Source organism: Solanum pennellii, chromosome 9 (genome assembly GCF_001406875.1).
Source record: "Solanum pennellii chromosome 9, SPENNV200".
NCBI lineage: Eukaryota > Viridiplantae > Streptophyta > Magnoliopsida > Solanales > Solanaceae > Solanum > Solanum pennellii.
The window spans coordinates 77239677-77266505 of record NC_028645.1 but is presented as its reverse complement, the minus strand read 5'-3'; the positions used below and the strand labels follow the sequence as shown (position 1 = coordinate 77266505).

General features: G+C 33.2%; 2 protein-coding genes and 1 pseudogene across 2 annotated transcripts; all 3 read right to left on the bottom strand.

Annotated features, from left to right (window-relative positions):
- Positions 1 to 8019: 8019 nt before the first annotated feature.
- Positions 8020 to 10678, bottom strand: LOC107030425 (annotated as a pseudogene).
- Positions 10679 to 17740: 7062 nt separating this feature from the next.
- LOC107030860 (putative E3 ubiquitin-protein ligase RF298) lies at positions 17741 to 19638 on the bottom strand. Its single transcript, XM_015232088.2, has 2 exons — positions 18481 to 19638; positions 17741 to 18244 (listed from the first exon to the last, which is right to left on the bottom strand). The coding sequence occupies exons 1-2, from the start codon at positions 19636 to 19638 to the stop codon at positions 17765 to 17767; spliced, it is 1638 nt and encodes a 545-aa protein (XP_015087574.1). The 3' UTR covers positions 17741 to 17764.
- Positions 19639 to 24675: 5037 nt separating this feature from the next.
- Positions 24676 to 26657, bottom strand: LOC107030819 (putative E3 ubiquitin-protein ligase RF298). The gene is made up of 2 exons (XM_015232059.2): positions 25449 to 26657; positions 24676 to 25213 (listed from the first exon to the last, which is right to left on the bottom strand). The coding sequence occupies exons 1-2, from the start codon at positions 26646 to 26648 to the stop codon at positions 24734 to 24736; spliced, it is 1680 nt and encodes a 559-aa protein (XP_015087545.1). The 5' UTR covers positions 26649 to 26657; the 3' UTR covers positions 24676 to 24733.
- Between the last annotated feature and the right edge of the window lie 172 nt (positions 26658 to 26829).

The following is a 26829-nucleotide window of genomic DNA, read 5'->3' as shown; positions in this document are numbered from 1 at the left end:
AGACATTCTTTGTTAGTGCCTTGTCTTTCCCAACAGAGAGGAAAGAGACGAAACTAAATGAGGTAAAAGACGAGATTATCACCTTCTCCTGGGCAGCGAACGGAGACAGTAACGAGCTGAACAAACACGATCTATCGCTACAAAGATGTGATCCCTAGAACTCCAACGAGCAGTTAGGAACAATGATAATAAGGACTAAATAGAAATATTTCCCAGAAGCAATCCTAAATGCTTTTATATGATAGTATATCTAGAAATTTCTGTGTATGTTTTGTCCTTCAAAGGTTAGTCGATTCCTATATTTCTTCCAACTTTTCCCCCCAAACTCTCTGTAAGTCTCAATATTTTCTCACAAAAAAAAATCTTCACACATTGAAGGAGAAAGATAATATTTATAGCTTGAAATTAGGGCAAAAGATTGGGGGAAAAAACTTGGAAACGGGTAAGAATTCAGGGGTAAAAACGAAAGTCCCCTTTGATTTCAAAATTCGAAAATCCTCTCTAAGGAACAGGGCAGCAGCTGGGTCTTGTACCAGCAAAATGTCCAAATCCCACAGGATCTGGACTTGGCAGCAGCATGGATGGCTTCGATTCTTCAGGCTTGTCCTCGAGTTGTTGTGTGTCATCATCCCTTAGCCATAAGGACAAACGGACGCAGCTGCAAGGACGATTCTTGCAGGCGAAAAGCTGCATATTGCTGCTGGTCGTCGACAGTGGATCCATACGCGCTGCTCCATTAACGTTTGAGAACATTGGAACCGTTTTGCATGTGTTAGACCACTGAAATATGTCGTTGTCCGCCATCATCGTCTCACTCGCGCAATTGTTCACGCTACTGGGTTTAAGGGGTCAGCGGTTGGGTCGGGTTAAGGGAATAAAAGAGTTGGGCTGGAATAAAAAAAATGAGGAAAGGATTTGGGGCCATATTGGTGGGCTGCTAAGAAAATGGGTCTGGGAGTAAAATGTCCCATTTGAATTTGAATGTTGGGCTGCTGCCAAGTGGACCGGACTTTGGTTTCAAGATGGGTTTAAATGGAAGGGTTGGTTGAAAATTTTAATTAAACAAAACAAAATCGGTTAAAACATGTAAGAGATGAATCAACATGAATTAATTAATGTGCCATTTAAAAGTCTACCAAATTTACAATAATGAACTTAATTTTAAATTGGTTAGCTTAAAGATATAAATTATTATATAATTAAACTAACCAGTCACAGTTCAATTAAGACAAAATATTTTTTTGAGGCGATTTTTGGATAATCATAAAACATATACAAAATTAAGTGAATCAATGCATTTTATCTAAGAAAATGCAAAAATGATAAAATTAATTTAAAATGACTCGCCAACACTTTCAACTTCATAAGATCTAACTATTTCAAATTGTTGAGAATTATAAAGCTCGTCAATTAATTCCTATCGGGGAGGGTCAAAATTAGGTGTCAACAGTATGAATCTTATGGTAAATCATGTCTGTCATTTTAGGGCAAAATTAAACCCACTTTTTCTTCAAATCTAAACACATTTCTCTCTTCAAACCTTTTGTGAATCTAAGGAAATGGAAGGCTGAAGGCTTTCTTGCGAAATCTGGAAAAAAAAACTGGATGTTTTCTTCTTCAACTACTGGAGGTTCTCTTCTTCAACTGAGGTTATAGCATAAGAAACTTCAAGTTTGAGCTTTTGAGGTTTTCTTCTTGAATCTCTTCTTTTGTCTTCGATCTTTGAGTTATTGTCGGTATTTGATATATTTTTCAGTTTGTGGGTTTTTCCCATCAAATTGTAGCTACTGGGTTTAAAATTTTATTGATAGTTATGGTGAAATTGATTACTCTAGACCATATTTCTTTTAACATTGATGTTGGATTTTTTGTTCCATGAGTTTTTCAATCAGGTTTGAATTGCCTGCCTTGCATTAACGTGTATTCCTTTATAGTAGGATGTCAGTAATTTCTCTTTCATTATTTTTGAAGAATTACTCTATAGCAACAGGAAAGAAGAGATACAATAGCATGAAAATGAAAAAAAACTAAATTTGCTACTGGTTGGTGTTAGAACTTTTGACATAAAAATCTGAAACTTGATATAATTCTAGATGAAATAACCATAACGAATTGAACTCATAATAATACTTTATTAACTCAGCTTAAACAAATAGAAGCATGATATCATTTGATCCAAAAAATAGCTTTAAGGGACATTATGTTAAAATGTTAAATAAATCACAGACCCATGAGTTTTTTAAATTTTATGTTTGTTGTAGCATTATTTAAAAGAAAAAACTTAAAGTTGTTCAAGGAAATCTACTTGAGGATCAATGTCAATGAGTGTTGTGGCGAGCCCCTCAATATTTTATTGTTGTATGCAAGATGAACTCGTATTAGTAGGATCACACAACTACTTCCATGATTAAGTACGTGATTCAATTAGAAATTTAGGTATTTATTTTAAGTGCAATTGGTGCTGCAAATTTCTTAAGCAGCATATTGATGACAATTGTGGATCATGTAAAAGAAAAAGGTGGCAAAAGTTGGTTTGGAAAGAATCTACAGGTTGAATTATTTCTACAGTGAACTTGTACATTTGTAATTTCTCTAATAATTTGTTTAAAAGTATCAATATCAATATGATTAATTAACTAATTGAATACCTGTGTATCAATATTATTTGCCTGAAAAATATGTTTTATCACGTTTAAAGAGTAATCTGCCTTAATTTCTTATATATAAAAAATCAGCAGGGATTCTTTTTGGAAATAAATTAAATCCTCAAGGGTCGCGTTGGTTTGTTAGAATATGATCTGAACTTCATGTGAATTTAGTGACTTTTTTCAATTTCTTGAATGTCCATATGTCGTTAATAACATAAACATGAAAGCATGATCAGATTTTTATGATTTTTCTACTTTTCCATTTAATAGTTAAATGTATATTTGAGATTATTTTCTAATTGTAAATCTTGTAGTTCTTTAGGATAATAGAAAGTAAATTGCTATTGAATATGAGTTAATTGGTATGGCATCTGATTTTCTAAATTTGTCTTGTGAACATATAGTTTGGTAAATAATATATCTTCTTGTAAGTAAAAAAGTTGTGATTATTTCTTCAACGGAATAAAATGTAGAATCCTTCCATTGTACTAGGAGGATTAGAGTTGTTTGGTATGATTACCAAATCAAAATATTGATTTTGAAACATCATTGAAACATGTAGTAGAACTCCCAAAACAGAAAATTAAGATTACTTCCAAATACATGTATAGATAACCGTCAAAATTGGCTTCAATTTTCATTTTAATAGTACAACTAAGGCCAGCACATATCGAACACTCCAACCTTATCAATCATGTTACCTTCTAAGGTTAGAGCATTTAATATTACTTGCCTTTATTGAAGTGTCAAAATGAAAAAGAAGCCAAAATTTTACTATAAAGGAAAACAGTGAAATGCTTGGTGTAAATGACACTGTGATTGCTATGAGTTTTAAGCTACATATTCTCCATGTACTTTTTGAGATATGTTTGTTCATTTGCAAGAAATTTTTGTCTTATTTATTTCATAGTTTATTATAAATTTGATTCTTTTTATCTTGTAGTACCACACAAATATCAATGAATAATTTAGATAGAAGTTGGATGAGTATCAAATGAAGCGAATGCACTGAAGTATCCTGAAACATATCAGATCGTGTGGATGTGGAAGATATGAAAATTTAAGGGTACAACAGTGCTTAAAATCTTATCCACTCAAAAACCACTATCTCCATGCAAAATCAAATTATTAAGAAGTTTGACTGGATTCGGAACATGATGTGTCCCAAAAAATTCAAAACCTTCATCCGGCTCATGTATCACAAAAAAAAATTCCTTGCTCCCAATACCTTAACAAAATTGGCTTGTATATCAACCCTGGTTGTCAAATATGCACGACGACCAAAGTGAGGACATAGACCATATCTTCTTCATATGTACCAAAGCTATTGAATTATGGGAAACCATCATGGTGAGAAATACCTTGATGCATAAGCTTGATAGCAGCATGCTCTTCCTGGAGAATTGACATAACACCTAGTAATGCATTACCACCAAAGAGTACAACAACCTCATTCTTTGGGATGTCGTCCTCCCTCAATGCTTTTGGGCAATTTGTCTCCAAAGAAACAACCACCTTTTCAATTAAAGAAAGGCAACATCTCCTTCACCAACATGATCAACCTAGACACTGAGTTCCAAATCATTCAGGTTAATCACAAGGCTAATAAAGAGAAGTGCATTATCCATGTTAAACAGGTGCCTCCCTTAACATATAGGTTTAAAGTTCAAACTCAACACTGATGGAGCTGTGAAAACTAATCCTCGACAAGGAGGCTTAGGAGGGGTTATCAAAACCTACAGAGGTGACTAGACAATTCAATTCATAAGTAAATAAGCACATGTCAGTCCTATATTGGCCGAGCTAAGAGCCCTAAGACGAGGACTTCTTGTGGTTGTGTGGGATATAAACTTCATCCCCTAGAGCTATCAACACATACTCCACGAAAATGATCAATTTACTAGACATGATAATCACTCTTACACTAATTTAATCTTTGAATGCAGGTAATTGATGGAGAATCTGGGAGCAGCGATGCCAACACACATCTTCATGGGGCACAACAAGGTGGTGGACGTGCTTAGCAATGAAGGCCTTACATGCAAAACTTTTGAAAAAACAACCTTTTTAATAGCTCCTCCACTGTTTGTAAATGGAGTAGTACGGGCAGACATTTCAGGAACTGTGTACTTAAGGAATTTTAATCTTTGTAACAATTATGTGAATGGCCTCCAATGGCCCAAGATCCAACTCACCCGCTTTAAGCAGTATATCTTAGCACTAGCTAATTATAATATCACTTATCAACTTCTAGTGCTTTTAACCATAAAATTTTCCACAATTGTCCAGAACGCATAGTGAGGAAATTGCTTAAAGGGTTATTATCAACTGGATAACTGATGATGACATCATATTCAATACAATATCACCATGTGTACCACATATGACGCTGAAAAGACATTCTCCGTTTCATTCAAGAGTAACGATGATACTTAAATATAATATTGCTCTTTTCCCACTATAAAGTTTCACCAAAAAGTGACAAAGTTATTTGCATTCAAATAAGATAGAACAAGGAAGTTAATATTTATAATAAAAGATTCATCATAGCTCGTTTATCGATAATAAATGTTTCAGATGCAGACTCTTTGACCTTACCCAAATCAATGTCATAATTTCTTTTGTAAAGATTAAGTTAAGTCGTATTATTATATCAAAAAATGGTGTAAAAATTATTATAAAGTATATATGAAAAATTAAAGTTTATTTGTTGGAGGTGCAAGTAAATATCTTTGATACTCATACTTAATAAAAATTTAGATATTATAGATAATTCGATATTTATTGTAAGGTATAGAATAATCTATATTCTTGTTAGATATTTAGAAGGTAGGACCATCTAGATTTTTTTTTGTAGATCTATCTAGGATAATTTCTAGAAGCATTACTACACTAGTATAAATAGGGTGGCCACAGTCATTTGTAAGCAACCAAGAACAACCTAAATCAAATAGTCTTTTTCTATAACAAAGTTGTTTTGTCCAAAATATTGTTTCTCCCTCTATCTTACTGTTACTTAGTTGAACCTTCTAATCTTAGTTAACGGTCTTAAGATAGAAGAAGGTTTCCCCGATTATACTTCTCTTCTGTTATTCTCTACATGGTATTAGAGCCATAGTCGTAGATTGACTTACAGGTGTTATTTTAAGATCAGGTTGGTGATAGATTCTACTAGTTTGCATAGATGGAATTTAGCGGTCGTGTTAATGCACTAGGGATGGAGTTGTTGAATCAGTCCAATTACAAGGTATGGAAGATATGTATGAAATCATATCTTGTGGGAGATGATTTGTGGGATGTTTTTAATGGGAATTACACAAGTCCTCTTGCTGACGGACCGGAAAACAACAGTACTTACAAGAAGTGGAAGCAGGTTAATGCAAATACGGAGTTCATTCTGAAGAGGAAAATCTCCTCCGGTTTATTTGATCATATTATAAGATGCAAATCAGCTCACGAAATATGGAGGACCCTCGATCTCTTATTCAACAAGAAGAATGAAGCTCTGCAATTGATATTGGAGAATGGATTGACTAACACCACTCAAGGTAACCTTTCCATCATAGAGTATTTTATGAAGATTAAGAACTTATATTCTCAGACATCTTTTTTGAATTTGGAAGAGGTTATTTTTGAAGTACGAATGAGAAAAATAGTCATTCGTGTTTAAATCTAAATATATTCCATTCTTTGGAGGAATTTGAAAGTTTGTTATAGTCACAAGAATTACTAGTCAAGCAGTTGGCTAGTGTGTTTGTCAAAGATGGAAACGAAGATGCTCTTGTAGCTGACTAGAACGTCAAAGAAAAAGTAAGAGATATGATGTACTCTCGATCCTCGAGTGGTTCAAGCTCGCCTTGAGAAAAGGAAGAGTCTCCTAACTATTACGGTAAGAATTCTCTCATATGCTATGAATGTGGTAAAATAGGACATGTAAAAAGATATTGTCTTGCCTCCTTGAGTAACATGTCTCAAATTGAGAAAGCTACGTAAGAAGAAGACTTGGGAAGGTGCTTCTCAGCTGAGGCTCGACAATATCTTTTTCCTCAACAACCAAATAAATATTTAGATTTCATAAATAACTTCATTCAAAACCACTACTGCCTACTACCATTTCACATTTATGGTGTATCACCTTGTTTGGATTGCTGTTACCTCTTGTATTCTGTTGCGACCATCAATGTTAATTTAAATATGTAACGACAAAATACAATACAATTTATTCAAATATTATATTCATCAGAATAATACAATAAAATATATTGTGAAACATTAAATGAAGAGGAAGAATCAAGTTGTTAACGGATTATAAGGAAAATTATAATATGACTCTTTTCCATAAAATATATTGAGTACAAATATAGGATTTGTAGAGTAAAGTTGTAAATGGATTCCGTAAAAGTTATGGCTACTAGATTCTTCTGTAAAATTGTACATGTTCTCAACGATATTTATATATATGATCATTCGAGATAATAGGAAAAGGAAAAAAAATCATAAAATATACTCATAATTAAAATTATTAAATTAAGATAAAGCTGTAACAGAAATAATCAGACCACATCCACAGAATGCAATACCATGTATACAACAATTTCAAAGCCAATGTGAACAGGAGAATAATAATATTGAGTAGATATAACAAGACAAAGGAAGAATTTCTAATAAAAATTTTACTTATGTACAAACAGAATCAAATTACTTCCAAATCAACAAAAATAAAACGGTTCTAAGTGATTTCATATCAACTTTGTCCATATCTACATCAAAAGATGCTCCACTTCTTGCTAGTAGACAATGAAGATACAACTACTCTATAGCATAAATAGTTAATTTTGAAAAACAAGATTAGGAAACCGGTGTAAGTTAATAGAATGCGGCAAAGAAATTAATAATTTTGTTTTGTTTGGAAAGTTCTATAAGGGAAAGTAGAAATAAGATATCTCGAGTTTGAATCGTGTGAATGAAAATTTACCCCTTGGGTGAAGAAAATTAATAGGATGTTACGTTTCAAATAACGAATGGCTAAATTAAAAAAAGTAAGTCTGTGTAAGTGCACGACATTTGAATCATACTTTGGGATCTTGAGAAAGTATAAAAAATGTTTGAGGAAGATTAAGTTTAAGCACATAGAACAACAATATGTATTAAACCATCAAACTTGAGGATTTACTACGACCATTAAGCATGTTTCCCTCTTTCTAACTCTTTTCACATGTACTTTCTACATATCTCTATACCTTTTTTGCATTTTCCTATCAACTATTACAGTTATGGTAGGAAGAAAGGCGTGAAAAGAAGGAGAGAATTTTTATGGAAAAAAAAAAACAATGACAAGCTTCATTTCCTACTGCTATTCTGAAGTTGCTAACTATTCGATATCAGGAAAGTGGACATTAATCCGCTCCTTAATTGGTGTCCTACAAGAAGGGCATTCGTCCATTCCTTTCTTTTGGTGAAGCACATTGCAATCTTCACAAAGAACTTGATGTGCACAAGGAAGAAAAACCACTGATATATGTCCATGCATACACATAACACACTCCCTCTCCACCTTTACAACATTAGAGTCAGAACTTTCTGCATAGGTTGATAAACCCTTTGTCAATTGAGGAATTCCTCATTTTAGCGCCTCTATTTTTTATCTTTCAAATTTGAATCGCAACAGAGAGATTTCACTCTCACACTTTTGGATTTATTCTTTATACTTTTGTTTGTTTCTCTCTACCTTATCTCTAAAATTATGCCGCTGCACTTTTCCCTTAACACGGAGTTGTTCTTTTTCAGCTTTTAGAGAATCATCTTGTTGTAGAAACCTTTGTTTCACTGATTCCTCCTGCTTCAATAGATCCTGTAATTCATAAATATTCACAAATTTATTTTCATAATAGATGGAATATCAAATAGCAAATGCATTATCAGTAGGGCTGTATAAGTGAAATCTTAAACCACTATTATCGGAGGCAATAAGTAAACAAAAAAACAAGTTATTAACAACGTGAAGACTCTTAAACACAAACTATATTTGAAATTTTTTTTTTTTTACCTTGATCAGCTAGCCAAAGAAGTTTAATTACTAGAATAAAAATACCTTAAACTGGTCCACGACCTTGTTGGCTTTCTCTCGCTGCTGTTGTAAAGAAGTTTTTTCCTGCTTGATAGCAGAATAAATCCTCCTCAAATGAGCGCTTCTCCATGTCCGCTGCTTGACACTTCTTTAGTGCATCCTGATCTTTTGCTAAAGCATTATTGACGTTCAGAGCATGCTCGCCGGTAGAGAGCATTACAGCCTCCAAATCCTTCTTTAGTCCAAAATTATCCATCTCCAAGGTGTTAAGAAGAGAATTAATTGTCTCACCTATGGAATTAGTATTTACAACGCTTGCTTCATCTCCATAATCCTCTCCATGGTGGTTTCCTCCAGCATTTGCTTTTCCTGATGAACATTTTCAGCATCTTCTTTTTCTTGCCTCATCCTTTTAAGCTCAGCCTGGTTCTTGAGAAGCCTTCGGCTAGCCTGCATTACCTTCTCATTTGCCCAATCAGACCACCCTTGGAGCTCTTTTTGCAGTGTCTTCAAATGGGAAGTTAGCAACAATATAGTTTCATATCTCTTATTTTGAGGAACATATTTACCCAAAGACTCATCATATGGGATACCAACATAATAATCTTGCACCGCAGAAGAAGTAGTTGTGCTGTCGGGGACTTTTTTGCTGGACTTAGGCTCCATGGATAATGAATCCAGATCCTTTTCATTTATATTATCTTGAATAGGTGGCACTTTGGAAGTGTCACGTGCAGGTGCTATAGGTGATGAAAGGCATGGACTATCAAAACTTTCTTTAGCTAGAGGTTGATTGCATTTAACCAAAATTTTCACTTTGGACTGCAAACTCTTCTTTGTTGCACCAGAAGAAGACGAGTCCAGTTTCTTGGCCAAAACCAAACTACCCCTGGCAGTCATGTTTGCCTTAATATTCTTACCCATACGGCTTCTGCAGTTCTTTGCAATCTGAAATGTCTTTCGCCTATTCAAATCCTTCTTGGAATTTAGGGCCTTTTGACCGGCCCCCGATTTGTCTTCAAAAACTGTTGCTTTCGATTTAGTCTCTTCTTTTAGAAAAGGTGTGGAACTTTTCCTTTTGCCGCTTGACAAATATGTGAATTTTCAGCCTCAAGTTCTTGAGAGGCTGCACTATTAACAGGAATTTTGGAAAGCAAGGTTTGAGCAATTGAATTAAAAGGTTTTGACAATTGTTGTATATCCGGGTTTGACTGAGTATTTTGAGAAGCCTCAGTCTTTGATTCGGAATGATTCAAACCAAATGAGCTATCGCCTGAACTTTCTTGACTGCAAAACTCAACCAGATCATAGCCTTCCATTGTACATGCATGTACCAAGTTAAAGTCCAATATTAACAGCCACCACATTGCTTCTACAACTGGCAAAGCTGGTTTAACCTCCCTCATAACACATACCATCTCCATCAATGTGTAATCAACCAAGCTCGGTAAATCTGCAAATACAACAGGTCTACCAATATTGAGAACCTTTATCCTACTCAATAAAGCCAAGGCACCATCTACAATATTTGAGACAACATCTTTGCTGCCATGATAAAGGCCACTCTTCAAGATAAACGTTTTAGCAATTTCTTCACTATATCCACAGTTGACAATCCTCTTGACTGTGCTCTGAAACATTGAGGACAAATTTTGGGTTAAAAGCTCAAGAAGTTGAGTAGTTGTAGTATCCTCCCAATCAATATTTGGTGCAATTTCCACTTCTGTTCTTCATCAGACTGAGGACACCCGCTCAACAATGGGTCAATCTCAAAAAGAGTGACTCCTTTAGTTGGTTTCTCTAATAATTCTAGGAACTCCGTAAGAGACGACACATGTGAATCAGAAGGAGTTCCTAGAGGAATCATAGATTCAAACATCCTCTTGTTCCTGCTTCCTTTTTCCTGATCTGAAATCACCAACGATTCTTCATCGGCATGATTACTGATGTTATCATCAACCATGTTGATTATGTTTTCTATGAGTGTGTATAATTGCTGTAATTTGATCAGTTAATATAAGTGACTAACCACAGTTTCGGTCCTCCAACAAAAATTCATTCAAGTGATAATATGGACGTGAGAGGATTATAAGTTAAGATAAACATATAACAACAGAGAATTAGAGTTGCTAAACAATAGGAAAGAACCACATAATAATTCTTTGATAGGCTAAATAACATAAAACAAGAATGACAGACTTATAGCAACAAGAACAACTCCAGTGAGAACGATAAAGCAGAAACATTTATCGTATATGTGGAACTCCCAAAGACAGGCTAACAACAATAAGAACAACTCCAGTTTAGCTCAATAAACCAGCAATATTATCATACAGGTGAAGCTGCAAAAGAATTAATATTCTTTGAGGATGACAAATTCTACTATACTACAGTTATTCAAATCTCTATTCTTCAATGTAACATCATTCAGTGGCAATCCGGCGATTAAAATTGCTAAGAAACATAGCAGCAGAGAATTGAAAATTGCCAAAACAAAAGGGAAAATTTATATCCATTATTCAAGCAGAAATGTGAACAACAAAAAACAGCTCTAGTAAGCATAATAAAAGCAGCAACATTATCAAAGTAAATGAATATATACAAGAAAAAAAAAGATTCCTCTGTGTCACAAGATATATTTTCCCCCAAAATCACTTGAATGAATAAAACAAACTTCATTTTCTGCAAAAAAATAAACAAACTCAAATGAATCAAAAAAAACTTAGTTTTCTGATGAAAAAAAATTCACTCATCAGAAATGGCAAAAAAGAAACAATTCAATCTCTATCCAACTAAACAAGCAAAATCACAGATGAACAGTGAAAACTTCAAAGCTCAAATTCTAGCAAGAAACAAATTAAAAAACAATCTTTTGAAACTCAAATAAACTCAACCCATAAATACATCCACGAAACCTAAAAAAGGGGTCATACAAAAAGTGAAAAAAATGGATTCTTTATATCAAGAAAGAAACTCGACTTGACAAAATTTAAATCCAAAATCAAAACGGTCACTCACTAAAGGGTTTGAAAAAGGCAAAAGGAAAGGGTAAACTCCATTGAGGAGAAGCAATGAGTTGTCTTTTGTTTGTGGTGCCAAACACTAAACTTTGGATTCATTATATAGAGTCACTGACTTGATGGAAATTATGGTTAGTATACTGTATTTTATGTCCAAATCATCCATAAATTAAATGTAGTTTAAAACTTTTTTCCATTTTAAACGAGTTTGTTGAAGTATTTATTATATAATGGGAAAATGCACAAGTACCCCCTCAACCTATGACCGAAATCCCAGAGACACACTTATACTATACTAAGATCCTATTACCCCCTGAACTTATTTTGATAAGTAATTTTCTACCCCTTTTCCACCTACATGGCACTAGCTTGAAAAAAAAAGTCAACCAGCGTTGGACCCACAACATAGTGCCACGTAGGCCAAAAAGGGGTAAAAAATTATTAATAAAATAAGTTCAGGGAGTAATAGGATCTTAGTATAGTATAAGTGTGTCTCTGAGATTTCGAACATATGTTGAGGGGGTACTCGTGAATTATCCCTTGTATAATACATAATACTCTTTTATAGAAAACTAATAACACAAAAGATACATATAGTCAATGTGAAAATCATCAAATATCTGGCATGGTTGGATGTAAGTCAAAGCAGTAAAATATATATCCAATTCATAGGATCTAGTGAGTCTTTCTAGGATATTTCAAATTAAAGTAATTATAGTAAGATGACTTTGACAAAATAAACAGAATTTATCAATCTTGTTGTAGCACATTAGTTTTTTAAATTGATGGTACAAATATCCATATTGATTTATTTCGATTTCACTTAATTTTACGGAAAATGTATGAAATAATTAAATTCCCCTCCATTTTAGAATAAGCAAAGGTTGTCATTAGAAAGGGTGAACGGAGTTGATATTATTAAGCAAAGGTCATAATTACCTTGATAACCAATGATGAGATTATTCTCAATATGATCTCTCCATGTGTCTCAGACATGAATATTGGAAAGACATTTCCCATTTTAGAGTAACTTTTAAAAATTGTACGGAAAATTTTCCCGCCTAAAATTTCTACTTATGGACAAATTTTGAAAATTGTACGGAGAATTAGAAAACTATTTATGTCGGTAATAAATGTATCAGAAAGAAAAGCGACCGAAGGGAGTTAGTGTTTATAAATAAAGGGTTGTCGTTACCTCGGGAAACAATCATGACATCATCCTCAACACTAGACATGATTTGTCATTTTAGATTATTTTGAACGCGATCTCCACATGCCCTGGACATAAGTTAAAAAGCAATTGTCGTTTTAGATCTCGCGAAGACTCTATATCCTCAACAGTAATGTTAAGTTTACCACCAATAGTGCCTATAAGCTTATCCACTCAAAAACCACTCACTCCATGCCAAATCAAGGAATTAAGAAGTTTGACTGGATCCGGAACATGACGTGTCCCAACAAATAAAAACCTTCATCTGGGTTATGTATCACAAAAAAAAATTGTTGCTCCCCATACCTTAACAAAATTGGCTTGCATATCGATCGTGGTTGTCAAATATGCGCGGCGACCAAAGAGAAGACATAGACCATATCTTCTTCAGATGTACCAAAGCTATTAAATTATGGGATACCATCATGGTGAGCAATACCTCGATGCATAAGCTTGATAGAAGCATGCTCTTCCTGGAGGATTGACATAACAGCTAGAATTGCATTGGCACCAAAGAGTACAACAACCTCATTCTTTGGGATGTTGTCTTCCCTAATTCTTCCGGGCCATTTTTCTCCAAATAAACAACCACCTTTTCAATTAAAAAAAGGCAACATATCCTTCACCAACATGATCTACCTAGCCACTAAGTTCCAAATCATTCAGGTTAACCACAAGGATAATAAAGAGAATTGCATTATCCAGGTTAAATAGGAACCTCCCTTAACATGTAAGTTTAAAGTTCAAACTCCACACTGATGGAGCTGTGAAAACTAATACTCAACAAGCAGGATTGGGAGGGGTTATCAAAAAATATAGAGGTGACTGGACCATTCGATTCGTAAGTAAATAAGCACATGTCAGTCATATATTGGAAGAGTGAAGAACCCTAAGACGAGGACTTCTTGTGGTTGTGTGGGATATAAACTTCATCCCCTAGCTATCAACACATATTCCTCAAAATGATCAATTTACTGGAAGATGATAGTCACTGTTAAACTAATTTAATATTTAAATACAGGTAATCGATGGAGAATCTGGGAGCAGCGATGCCAACACACATCTTCATGGAGAAAAACAAGGTGATGGACATGCTTAGCAATGAAGGCCTTACATGCAAAATTTTTGAAAAACCAACCTTTTTAATAGCTCCTCCACTGTTTGTAAATGGAGTAGTACGTGCAGACGTTTCAGGAACTATGTACTTAAGGAAATTTAATCTTTGTAATAATTATGTGAATGGCCTACCAATGGCCCTAAACTCCAACTCACCGGTCTTAAGAAGTATATCTTAGCAATAGCGAATAATAATATAATTATCAACTTCTAATGCTTTTAACCCAAAATTTTTCCACAATAGTCCAGAGCGCATAGTGAGGAAATAGCTTAAAGGGTTATTATCAACTGGATAATTGATGATGACATCATATTCAATACAATCTCACCATGTGTACCACATATGACGTTGAAAATACATTCCCCGTTTCATTCAAGAGTAACAATAATACTTAAATATAATATCGATTTTTTCCCACTAGAAAGTTTCACTTAAAAGTTACAATACTATTTGCATTCAAATAAGAGCGAACAAAGAAGTTAACATTTATAAGAAAATATTCATCATAGCTCGTTTATTGATAATAAATGTTTCGGATGCAGACTCTTTCACCTTACACAAATCAATGTCATAATTTCTTTTGTAAAGATTAAGTTAAGCCGTATGATTATATTCAAAAATGGTGTAAAAATTATTACAAAGAATCTGTGAAAAATAAAAGTAGATTTTTTTAGGTGCAAGTAAATATCTTTGATATTTACACTTAATAAGAATCTAGATGTTCTAGATAATTCGATAATTATAGTAAAGTATAGAATAATCTAGATTATTGTTAGATATTTAGAAGATAGGGCCATCTAGATTTTTATTGTAGATCTATCTAGGATAATTTCTAGAAGCATTACTACACTAGTATAAATAGGGTGGCCATGATCATTTGATGCAACCAAGAACAACCTAAATCAAATAGTCTTTTCCTATATCAGAGTTGTTTTATCCAATATATGGTTTCTCCCTTCTATCTTCCTCTTCCTTAGTTGAACCTTCTGATCGTAGTTAACTGTCTACAGATAGCAGAAGGTCTCCCCGATTATACTTCTCTTATGCTATTCTCTACATGGTATCAGAACCATAGTAGTAGATTCTCTTACGGGTGTTATTTAAAGATCAGGTTGGTGATAGATTCAACTAGTGTGTGTAGATGGATTTTAGCGGTCGTGTAAATGCACTGGAATGGTGTTGCTGAATCAGTCCAATTACAAGGTATGGAAGATATGTATGAAATCATAAATTGTGAGAGATGATTTCTGGGATATTGTTAATGGGAATTACATAAGTCCTCTTGCTGACTGACTGGAAAACAGCAGTACATACAAGAAGGGGAAGCAGGTTAATGCAAATGCGGAGTTCATTCTGAAGAGGACAATCTCCTCCGATTTATTTGATCATATTATAAGGTGCAAATCAGCTCACGAAATATGGAGGACCCTCGATTGCTTATTCAACAAGAAGAATGAAGCTTGGCTACAGACATTGAAGAATGGATTGACTAACATTACTCAAGGTAAACATTCTATGAAAGAGTGTTTTATGAAGATTAAGAACTTATGTTTTCAGACATCTTTTTTGAATTAGGAAGAGGTTATTTTTGAAGCACGAATGAGAAGAATAGTCATTCGTGTTGAAATGTAAATATATTCCATTTGTGACGTCGATTCAAGGATTGGCTGAACAACCATTCTTTGGAGGAATTTGAAAATTTGTTGTCATCACAAGAATTACTAGTCAAGCGGTTGGCTAGTGTGTTTGTCAAAGATGGAGAAGTAGATGCTCTTGTAGCCGACTAGAGAAACTTCAAAGAAAATGTAAGAGATATGACGTACTCCCGATCCTCTAGTTTATGCTCGCGTGGAGAAAAGGAAGAGTCTCCTAACTATTACGGTAAGAATCCTCTCAGATGCTATAAATGTTGTATAATAGGACATGTAAAAAGATATTGTCGAGCCTCCTTGAGTAACATGTATTAAATTAAGAAAGTTACGGAAGAAGAAGACTTAGGAAGGTGCTTTTTAGCTGAGGCTCGAGCAATAAATGTTATGGTTTCATTCAACCTTGAAAAGTAGATAGAAAATAAATTATTCATGTATAAAATTAATATGAGGTTTGATTGACAGTTTAGACAACACATAATTAATGCACGTATAAGTTAAAAAGGAAATATTTGTATTATTTTATGCAGCAGAGAAGAAGAAATATCTAATACATATATAACTTATTCATACATAAAACTTCGGGTTCACTTGAGTTTTTTAGATTAGACCAACCTGCAAAAATAGAGACCAAAGAAAAAGAAATATCATAAACTTAGTGGACAAGCTTTGAATTTATTTACATGAGAACAGAAGTTTATAAACTTTTTTTTAAAAAAAAAATTAAACCAGCTGTCAGTTAATTAAAAGATGATGTTGAATGAAAAAAGTATTATTATTAACTCTTTTTCCTCAACAACCAAATAAATATTTAGATTTCATAAATAACTTCATTCAAAACCACTACTGCCTACTGCCATTTCACATTTATGGTGTATCACCTTGTTTGGATTGTTGTTACCTCTTGTATTCTGTTGCGACCATCAATGTTAATTTAAATATGTCACAACAAAATACAATATAATTTATTCAAATTTTATATTCATCAGAATAATACAATACAATATATTGTGAAACATTAAATGAAGAGGAAGAGTCAAGTTGTTAACGGATTATAAGGACAATTATAATATGACTCTTTTCCATAATATATATTGAGTACAAATATAGGATTTGCAAGAGTAAAGTCGTAAATGGATTCTGTAAAAGCTATGGCTACTAGATTCTGCTGTTAAACTGTACATGTTCTCAACAATATTCATATATATTATATTCGAGATAATAGGAAAAGTAAAAAAATATCATAAAATAAACTGAAAATTAAAATTATTGAATTCAGATAAAGTTGTAACGGAAATAACCAAACCACATCCACAGAATGCAATACCATGTATGCAGCAGTTTCAAAGCCAATGTGAACATGAGATTAATAGTACTGAGTAGATATAACAAGACAAAGGAAGAATATCCAATAAAATTTTAACTTATATAGAAACAGAATCGCTTACTTCGAGATCAACAAACATGAAACAATTCTAAGTGATATCATATCATCTTTGTCCATATCTAACATAAAAAAAAGTTCCACTTCTTGCTAGTTGACAATCAAGATCCAACTACTCTATAGCACATGGAGTTAATTTTGAAGAACAAGGTTAGGAAACCGGTGTAAGTTAATAGAATGTGGCAAAGAAATAATTTGTTTGGTTTGGGAAGTGCTATAAAGGAAAATGGGAATAAGATATCTAAAGTTTGAATCGTGTGAATTAAAATTTACACCTTGGGCGAAGAAAATTAGTAGGATGTTACGTTTCAAATAACGAATGGTTAAATTAAAAAAAAAAAGAAAGTCTGTAGATTAAGTTAAAGCACATAGAACAACATTATTTTTAAACCATCAAACTTGAGGATTTACTACAACCATTAAGCAGGCCTCCCTCTTTCTAACTCTTTTGACATGTACTTTCTACATATCTCTATACCTTTTTTGCATTTTCCTAACATTTATTAGAGTTACGGTAGGAAAGAAAGGCTAGAAGAAAGGAGAGACTTTTTCTGGAAAAAAAAAACAATAACAAGCTTCATTTTCCTGCTGCTATTCTGAAGTTGCTAACTATTCGGAATCAGGAAAGTGGACACTAATTCTCTCCTTAATTGGTGTCCTACAAGAAGGGCATTCGTCCATTCCTTTCTTTTGGTGAAGCACATTGCAATCTTCACAAAGAACTTGATGTGCACAAGGGAGAAAAACCACTGATACATGTTCATGCATACACATAACACACTCCCTCTCCATCTTTACAACATTAGAGTCAGAACTTTCTGCATAGGTTGATAAACCCTTTGTCAATTGAGGAATGCCTCGTTTTAGGGCCTCTGTTATTGATCTTTCAGATTGGAATCTCAACTGAGAAATTTCACTCTCACACTTTTGTATTTCTTCTTTATACTTTTGCTTGTTTCTCTCTACCTTCTCTCTATAATTATGCCGCTGCACTTTTCCCTTAACACGGAGTTGTTCTCTTTCATTTTTTAGACAATCAGCTTGTTGTTGAAATCTTTGTTTCACCGATTCCTCATGCTTAAATAGATCCTGAAATTCATAAATATTTACAAATTTATTTTCATAATAGATGGAATATCAAATAGCAAATGCATTATCAGGAAGGCTGCATAAGTGAAAGCTTGAACCACTATTACCAAAGGCAATAAGTAAAAAAAACAAGTTATTAACAATGTAAAGACTCTAAAACACGAACTATATTTGTAAAAGAAACATTTTATCTTGATCAACTAGGAAAAGAAGTTTAATTAGTAGAATAAATATACCTTATATTGGTGCAGAACCTTGTTGGCTTTCTCTTGCTGCTGTTGCAAAGAAGTTTTTTCCTGCTTGATAGCAGATAAATCCTCCTCAAATGAGCGCTTCTCCATGTCCGCTGCTTGACACTTCTTTAGTGCTTCCTGCTCTTTTGTTAAAGCATTATTGACGTTCATAGCATGCTTGCCGGTAGAGAGCATTACGGCTTCCAAATCCTTCTTCAGTCCAACATTATCAATCTCCAAGGTGTTAAGAAGAGAATTAATTGTCTCACCCATGGAATTAGTATTTACCAACGCTTGCTCCATCTCCAAAATCCTCCTCATGGTGGTTTCCTCCAGCATATGCTTTTCCTGGTGAACATTTTCAGCATCTTCTTTTTCTTGCCTCATCCTTTTAAGCTCAGCCTTGTCCTTTCTAAGCCTCCGGGTAGCCTGCTTTACCTTCTCATTTGCCCAATCAGACCACCCTTGGATCTCTTCCTGCAGTGTCTTCAAATGAGACGTTAGAAACAATATATTTTCATCTCTCTCATTTCGAGGGACATATTTACCCAAAGACTCATCATATGGGATACCAACATAATAATCCTGCACCGCAGAAGAAATAGTTGTGTTGTCGGGGACTTTTTTGCTGGACTTAGACTCCATGGATAATGAATCCAGATCCTTTTCATTTATATTATCTTTAATAGGTGGCACTGTGGAAGTGTCACTTGCAGGTGATATGGGTGAGGAAAGGCATTGACTATCAAAACTTTCTTTAGCTAGAGGTTGATTGCATTTAACCAAAATTTTCATTTTAGAGTGCGAACTCTTCTTTGTTGCACCAGAAGAAGACGAGTCCAGTTTCTTGTCCAAAACAAAACTACAGCAGGCCGACATGTCCTCCGAATCTATATTTGGTGCAGTTTCCACTTCTTGTTCAACCTCATACTGAGGAAACCCGCTCGTCGATGGGTCAATCTCAAATAGAGTGACTCCTTTTGTTGGTTTTTCTAATAAATCATATCTTAGAAACTCCGTAAGAGACGACCCATGTGAATCAGAAGAAGTTCCTAGAGGAATCTTAGATTCAAATTTCCTCTTGTTCCTGCTTCCTTTTTCCTCATCTGAAATCGCCAACGCGTTTTCATCCGCATCATCACTGATGTTATCATCAACCATGTTGATTATGTTTTCTTTGAGTGTTTATTACTGCTGTAATAGTTTCGGTCCTGCAACAAAATTCATTCAAGTGATAATATGGACGTGAGAGGATTATAAGTTAAAGATAAAAACATAAAAACAGAGAATTAGAGTAGCTAAACAAAAGGAAAGAACCAGATAATAATTCTTTGATAGGATAATTAAAAGAAAAAACAAAAATGACAGGCTAATAGCAAGAGGAACAATTCCAGTGAGACCAATAAAGCAGAAATATTTATCATATATGTGGAACTCCCAAAGACAGGCTAAAAACAATAAGAACAACTCCAATTTAGCTCAATGAACCAACAATATTATCATACCTGTGAAGCTGCAAAAGAATTAATATTCTTTGAGGATTACAAATTCTACTATATATCAGTTACTTAAATCTCTATTCTTCAATGTAACAGCATTCAGTGGAAATCCGGCCGTTAAAATTGATAAGAAACATAGCAACAGAGAAATTAAAAACTGCCAAAACAAAAGGGAAAATTAGTATTCATTATTCAAACAGAATTGTGAACAACAAAAAACAACTCTAGTAAGCATAATAAAAGCAACAATATTATCAAAGTAAATGGATATACAAGAAAAATAAAAGATTCCTCTGAGTCACAAGATTTTTTCCCCAAAATCACTTGAATATATATAAAAAAAAACATCATTTTCTGCAAAAAAAAATAGAAAGAAAAATAAATATGCACTCAAATGAATAAAAAAAACTTAAATTTTTGATGAAAAATAATTCACTCAATAGAAGTGGCAAAAAAGAAACAGTTCAATCTCTATCCAACTAAACAAGCAGTATCACAGACGAACACAGAAAACTCCAAAGCTCAAACTCTAGCAAGAAACCAATCATAAAACAATCTTTTGAAACTCAAATAAACTCATCCCAAAAATAAAATCAAGACAATTAAAAAAGGGGTCGTACCAAAAGTGAAAAAATGGATTCTTTATATCAAGAAAGAAACTCGATTTAACAAAAGTTAAATCAAAAATCAAAAGGTTCACTCACTAAAGAGTTTGAAAAGGCATAAAGAAAGGGTAAACTCCATTGAGGAGAAGCAATGAGTTGTCTTTTGTTTGTGGTACAAAACACTAAACTTTGGATTCATTATATAGAGTCACTGACTTGATGGAAATTATGGTTAGTACACTGTATTTAATGTCCAACTCATCCATAAATAAAATATAATTTAAAACTTTTTTCCATTTTAAAGGAGTTTGTTGAAGTATTTATTGTATAATACATATAGTCAATCTGAAAATCCTCAAATATTTGGCATGGTTGGATGTAAGTCAAAGAAGTAAAATATATATCCAATTCATCTAATGAGTCTTTCTAGGATATTTCAAATTAAAGTAATTATAGTAAGATGACTTTGAAAAAATAAACATAATTTATCAATGTTGTTGTAGCACATTAGTTTTTTAAATTAATGGTACCAATATCTCGTATTGATTTATTTCGATTTTACTTAATTTTATTGAAAATGTGTGAAATAATTAAACTAAATGATACAATCAGTATTTCCCTCCATTTCAATAAGCAAACGTGGTCATTAGAAAGGGTGAACGGAGTTGATTTTCTTAAGCAAAGGTCATAAATAATTACCTTGATAACCGACGATAAGATCATTCTCAACATGATCTCTCCATGTGTCCCAGACATGAAACTGAAAAGACATTCCCCATTTTAGAGTAACTTTTAAAATTTGTACGGAAAATTTTCCCACCGAAAAATTTCCACTTACGGACAACTTTTGAGAATTGTACGGAAAATGAGAAAACTATTTCTGTCGGTAATAAATGTATCAGAAAGAAAAGAGACCGAAGGTAGTTAGTGAAAATAAAGGGTTGTCGTTACCTCAGGAAACAATCATGACATCATCCTCAACACTAGACAAGATTTGTCATTTTAGATTACTCTTAACGCGAACTCCACATGCCCTAGACGTAAGTTGAAAAGCAATTGTCGCTTTAGATCTCGCCAAGACTCTATATCCTCAAAAGTAATAGTAAGTTTGCCACCAATAGTGCCTATAAGCTTATCCACTCAAAAACCACTCACTCCATGCCAAATCAAGGAATTAAGAAGTTTTACTGGATTCGGAACATGACGTGTCCCAAAAAAAATCAAAACCTTCATCTATCTCATGTATCACCAAAAAAAAAAATCCTTTTCTTCCAATACCTTAAAAAAATTGGCTTGGATATCAACCCTGGTTGTCAAATATGTCCGGCGACCAAAATGAGGACATAGACCATATCTTCTTCAGATGTAACAAAGTTATTGAATTATGGGATACCATCATGGTGAGAAATNATAAGTATTATGGTTTCAATCAAATTTGATATGTAGATATAAAATAAATTATTCATGTATAAAATGAATATGAGGTTTGGATGACAATTTAGAAACAAACATAATTAATAATCATATATTTATATAAAAGAGATCTATAGGCCTGTCTACGTGGCGCCACCACAAGCAAGAATTTCCTTTTAAATTTATTTATTTTCAAAAATAGCCTTCATCTTTCATGAAAAGTTGCGACTTTAATGAAGAGTTGCGGCTTTTATCAAAAGTTGTGACTTTTATGAAGAGTTGTGACTTTTATCAAAAGTTATGACTTTAATGAAATGTTGCGACTTTATGAAGTTTTTTTGACTTTTATGAAGGGTTGTGAACTTTCTGAAGGGTTGCGAATTTTCTAAATAGTTGTATCATTTCTAATAAGGTACAGTAAACATTGTTCACACTACCCTATTTTTTTATAAATAGAAGGATTTCCTCACATTTTAAAACAACAAATTTCTGATCTTCTACTTCTACTTCCGCAAAATTTAATATTTTTGTACTTTGCTTCTTTTGAGTGACTTACTAACACCACTTTTTTTTTTAAATAAGTTGGTAAATAAAATTGTTCTATCCTAAGAGGTGTAATTTTTTAAACCTCTGTACTTAAAGGTAATAGTATTCTTAAGTGGACATTGGGTATTTAGTGGACATGATTTTTTCTTTTATATTTCATTCTATTTATACATATCCTGGTATGTCTTTTAACACTCATTAATTTATGTTAATGATATTAATTGTTGTTGTTGAGTACATTTTTAAACTTTGTTTTTTATGTTTTTGCAAAATTATTCTCCTGTTATATTGAAAATATACACATATAGTACGTATATTTATTATACAGAAAATAATTATTGTAAAAGTACTATATATAAGCTTACATATAATCTTTTCTTACATAAATATGAAATTTCTCACTTATCAATTGAAAATATTATTTATGCAAGTTTAAAAGTTATAATTGATTTCATGTGTAAGCATAATTTCTTTTTTAAATAAGCTAAAAACATTTAAATTTTCCTCTTAGACATATTTCACAATTGTATAATTTGTGCAAGTTAAATGTTTCTTTTTGTTACGAAACGCCTTTGTATGTATATTCATATTTTCTTCTTTATTTTCCTTTCAATGTTGATTAATGAACCACTAATTTATTATATCGTGAATTTATATCGTGAATAATTAATTCATTAGAGGTTCTTGACTTATGTGATAATGACAAATAATCAAATTCATGTCGGTATATTGCAAATATTTTTGTAATAACCTACTTTTCAATTACTTTTGATGTATGGATATTAGTAAAAAATTATTTGCAAGTTCAATGCAATTATTACTTATGACCGCGCGAAGCGCAAATATTTACCTAGTACATGTATAAGTTAAAAGGAAATATTTGTATTGTTTCATGCAGCATAGAAGATGGAATATCTAATACATATATAACTAATCCCCGCATAAAACTTTGGGTTCACTTGAGTTTTTTAGATTAGGCCAACCTGCAACAATAGCGACCAAAGAAAGAGAAATAGCATAAACTTAGTGGTCAAGTTTTGAATTTATTTACAAAAGAACAAAAATTTATTAAGTTTTTGTTAAAAAAAAAAATTTAGACCAGTTGTCTGTAAATTAAAAGATGACGTTGAATGAAAAACGTTTTATTATAAACTCTTTTTCCTCAAGAACCAAATAAATATTTAGATTTCATAAATAACTTCATTCAAAACCACTACTACCTACTGCCATTTCACATTAATGGTGTATCATCTTGTTTTGATTGTTGTTACCTCTTGCATTTTGTTGCGACCTAAATTTTAATTTTAATATGTCTAACGAAAAAAATACAATACAATTTATTTAAATATTATATTCGAGATAATAGGAAAAGTAAAAAAATATCATAAAATAAACTCAAAATTAAAATTATTGAATTCAGATAAAGTTGTAACGGAAATAACCAAACCACATCCACAGAATGCAATACCATGTATGCAGCAATTTCAAAGCCAATGTGAACATGAGATTCATAGTACTGAGTAGATATAACAAGACAAAGGAAGAACATCCAATAAAATTTTAAACTTATATAGAAACAGAATCACTTACTTCGAGATCAACAAAAATGAAACAATTCTAAGTGATATCATATCATCTTTGTCCATATCTAACATAAAAAGAAGTCCCACTTCTTGCTAGTAGACAATCAAGATCCAACTACTCTATAACATATGGAGTTAATTTTGAAGAACAAGGTTAGGAAACCGGTATAAGTTAATAGAATGTGGCAAAGAAATAATTTGTTTGGTTTGGGAAGTGCTATAAAGGAAAATGGGAATAAGATATCTAAAATTTGAATCGTGTGAATGAAAATTTACCCCTTGGGCGAAGAAAATTAGTAGGATGTTACGTTTTAAATAACGAATGGTTAAATTAAAAAAAAAAAAAGTCTGTAGATTAAGTAAAAGCACATAGAACAACATTATTTTTTAAACCATCAAACTTGAGGATTTACTACAACCATTAAGCAGGTCTCCCTCTTTCTAACTCTTTTGACATGTACTTTCTACATATCTCTATACCTTTTTGCACTTTCCTAACATTTATTAGAGTTACGGTAGGAAAGAAAGGCCAGAAGAAAGGAGAGACTTTTTCTGGAAAAAAAAAACAATGACAAGATTCATTTTCCTGCTGCTATTCTGAAGTTTCTAACTATTCGGAATCAGGAAAGTGGACACTAATTCTCTCCTTAATTGGTGTCCTACAAGAAGGGCATTCGTCCATTCCTTTCTTTTGGTGAAGCACATTGCAATCTTCACAAAGAACTTGATGTGCACAAGGGAGAAAAACCACTGATATATGTTCATGCATACACATAACACACTCCCTCTCCATCTTTACAACATTAGAGTCAGAACTTTCTGCATAGGTTGATAAACCCTTTGTCAATTGAGGAATGCCTCGTTTTAGTGCCTCTGTTATTGATCTTTCAGATTGGAATCTCAACTGAGAAATTTCACTCTCACACTTTTGTATTTGTTCTTTATACTTTTGCTTGTTTCTCTCTACCTTCTCTCTAAAATTATGCCGCTGCACTTTTCCCTTAACACGGAGTTGTTCTCTTTCATTTTTCAGACAATCAGCTTGTTGTTGAAATCTTTGTTTCACCGATCCCTCATGCCTAAATAGATCCTGAAATTCATAAATATTTACAAATTTATTTTCATAATAGATGGAATATCAAATAGCAAATGCATTATCAGGAAGGCTGCATAAGTGAAAGCTTGAACCACTATTACCAAAGGCAATAGGTAAAAAAAAAAGTTATTAACAATGTAAAGACTCTAAAACACGAACTATATTTGTAAAAGAAACATTTTATCTTGATCAACTAGGAAAAGAAGTTTAATTAGTAGAATAAATATACCTTATATTGGTGCAGAACCTTGTTGGCTTTCTCTTGCTGCTGTTGCAAAGAAGTTTTTTCCCGCTTGATAGCAGATAAATCCTCCTCAAATGAGCGCTTCTCCATGTCCGCTGCTTGACACTTCTTTAGTGCTTCCTGCTCTTTTGCTAAAGCATTATTGACGTTCATATCATGCTTGCCGGTAGAGAGCATTACGGCTTCCAAATCCTTCTTCAGTCCAACATTATCCATCTCCATGGTGTTAAGAAGAGAATTAATTGTTTCACCCATGGAATTAGTATTTACCAACGCTTGCTCCATCTCCATAATCCTCCTCATGGTGGTTTCCTCCAGCATATGCTTTTCCTGGTGAACATTTTCAGCATCTTCTTTTTCTTGCCTCATCCTTTTAAGCTCAGCCTGGTCCTTGCCAAGCCTCCGGGTAGCCTGCATTACCTTCTCATTTGCCCAATCAGACCACCCTTGGAGCTCTTCCTGCAGTGTCTTCAAATGAAAATTNCACCCTTGGAGCTCTTCCTGCAGTGTCTTCAAATGAAAAGTTAGAAACAATATATTTTCATCTCTCTCATTTCGAGGGACAAATTTACCCAAAGACTCATCATATGGGATACCAACATAATAATCTTGCACCGCAGAAGAAATAGTTGTGTTGTTGGGGACTTTTTTGTTGGACTTAGGCTCCATGAATAATGAATCCAGATCCTTTTCATTTATATTATCTTTAATAGGTGGCACTTTGGAAGTGTCACTTGCAGGTGCTATGGGTGAGGAAAGGCATTGACTATCAAAACTTTCTTTAGCTAGAGGTTGATTGCATTTAACCAAAATTTTCATTTTAGAGTGCGAACTCTTCTTTGTTGCACCAGAAGAAGATGAGTCCAGTTTCTTGTCCAAAACAAAACTGCAGCAGGCCGACATGTCCTCCGAATCTATATTTTGTGCAGTTTCCACTTCTTGTTCAACATCATACTGAGGACACTCGCTCGTCAATGGGTCAATCTCAAATAGAGTGACTCCTTTCGTTGGTTTCTCTAATAAATCATATCTTAGAAACTCCGTAAGAGACGACCCATGTGAATCAGAAGAAGTTCCTAGAGGAATCTTAGATTCAAACTTCCTCTTGTTCCTGCTTCCTTTTTCCTCATCTGAAATCGCCAACGACTTTTCATCCGCATCATCACTGATGTTATCATCAACCATGTTGATTATGTTTTCTTTGAGTGTTTATTACTGCTATAATAGTTTCGGTCCTGCAACAAAATTCATTCAAGTGATAATATGGACGTGAGAGGATTATAAGTTAAAGATAAAAACATAAAAACAGAGAATTAGAGTAGCTAAACAAAAAGAAAGAACCATATAATAATTCTTTGATAGGATA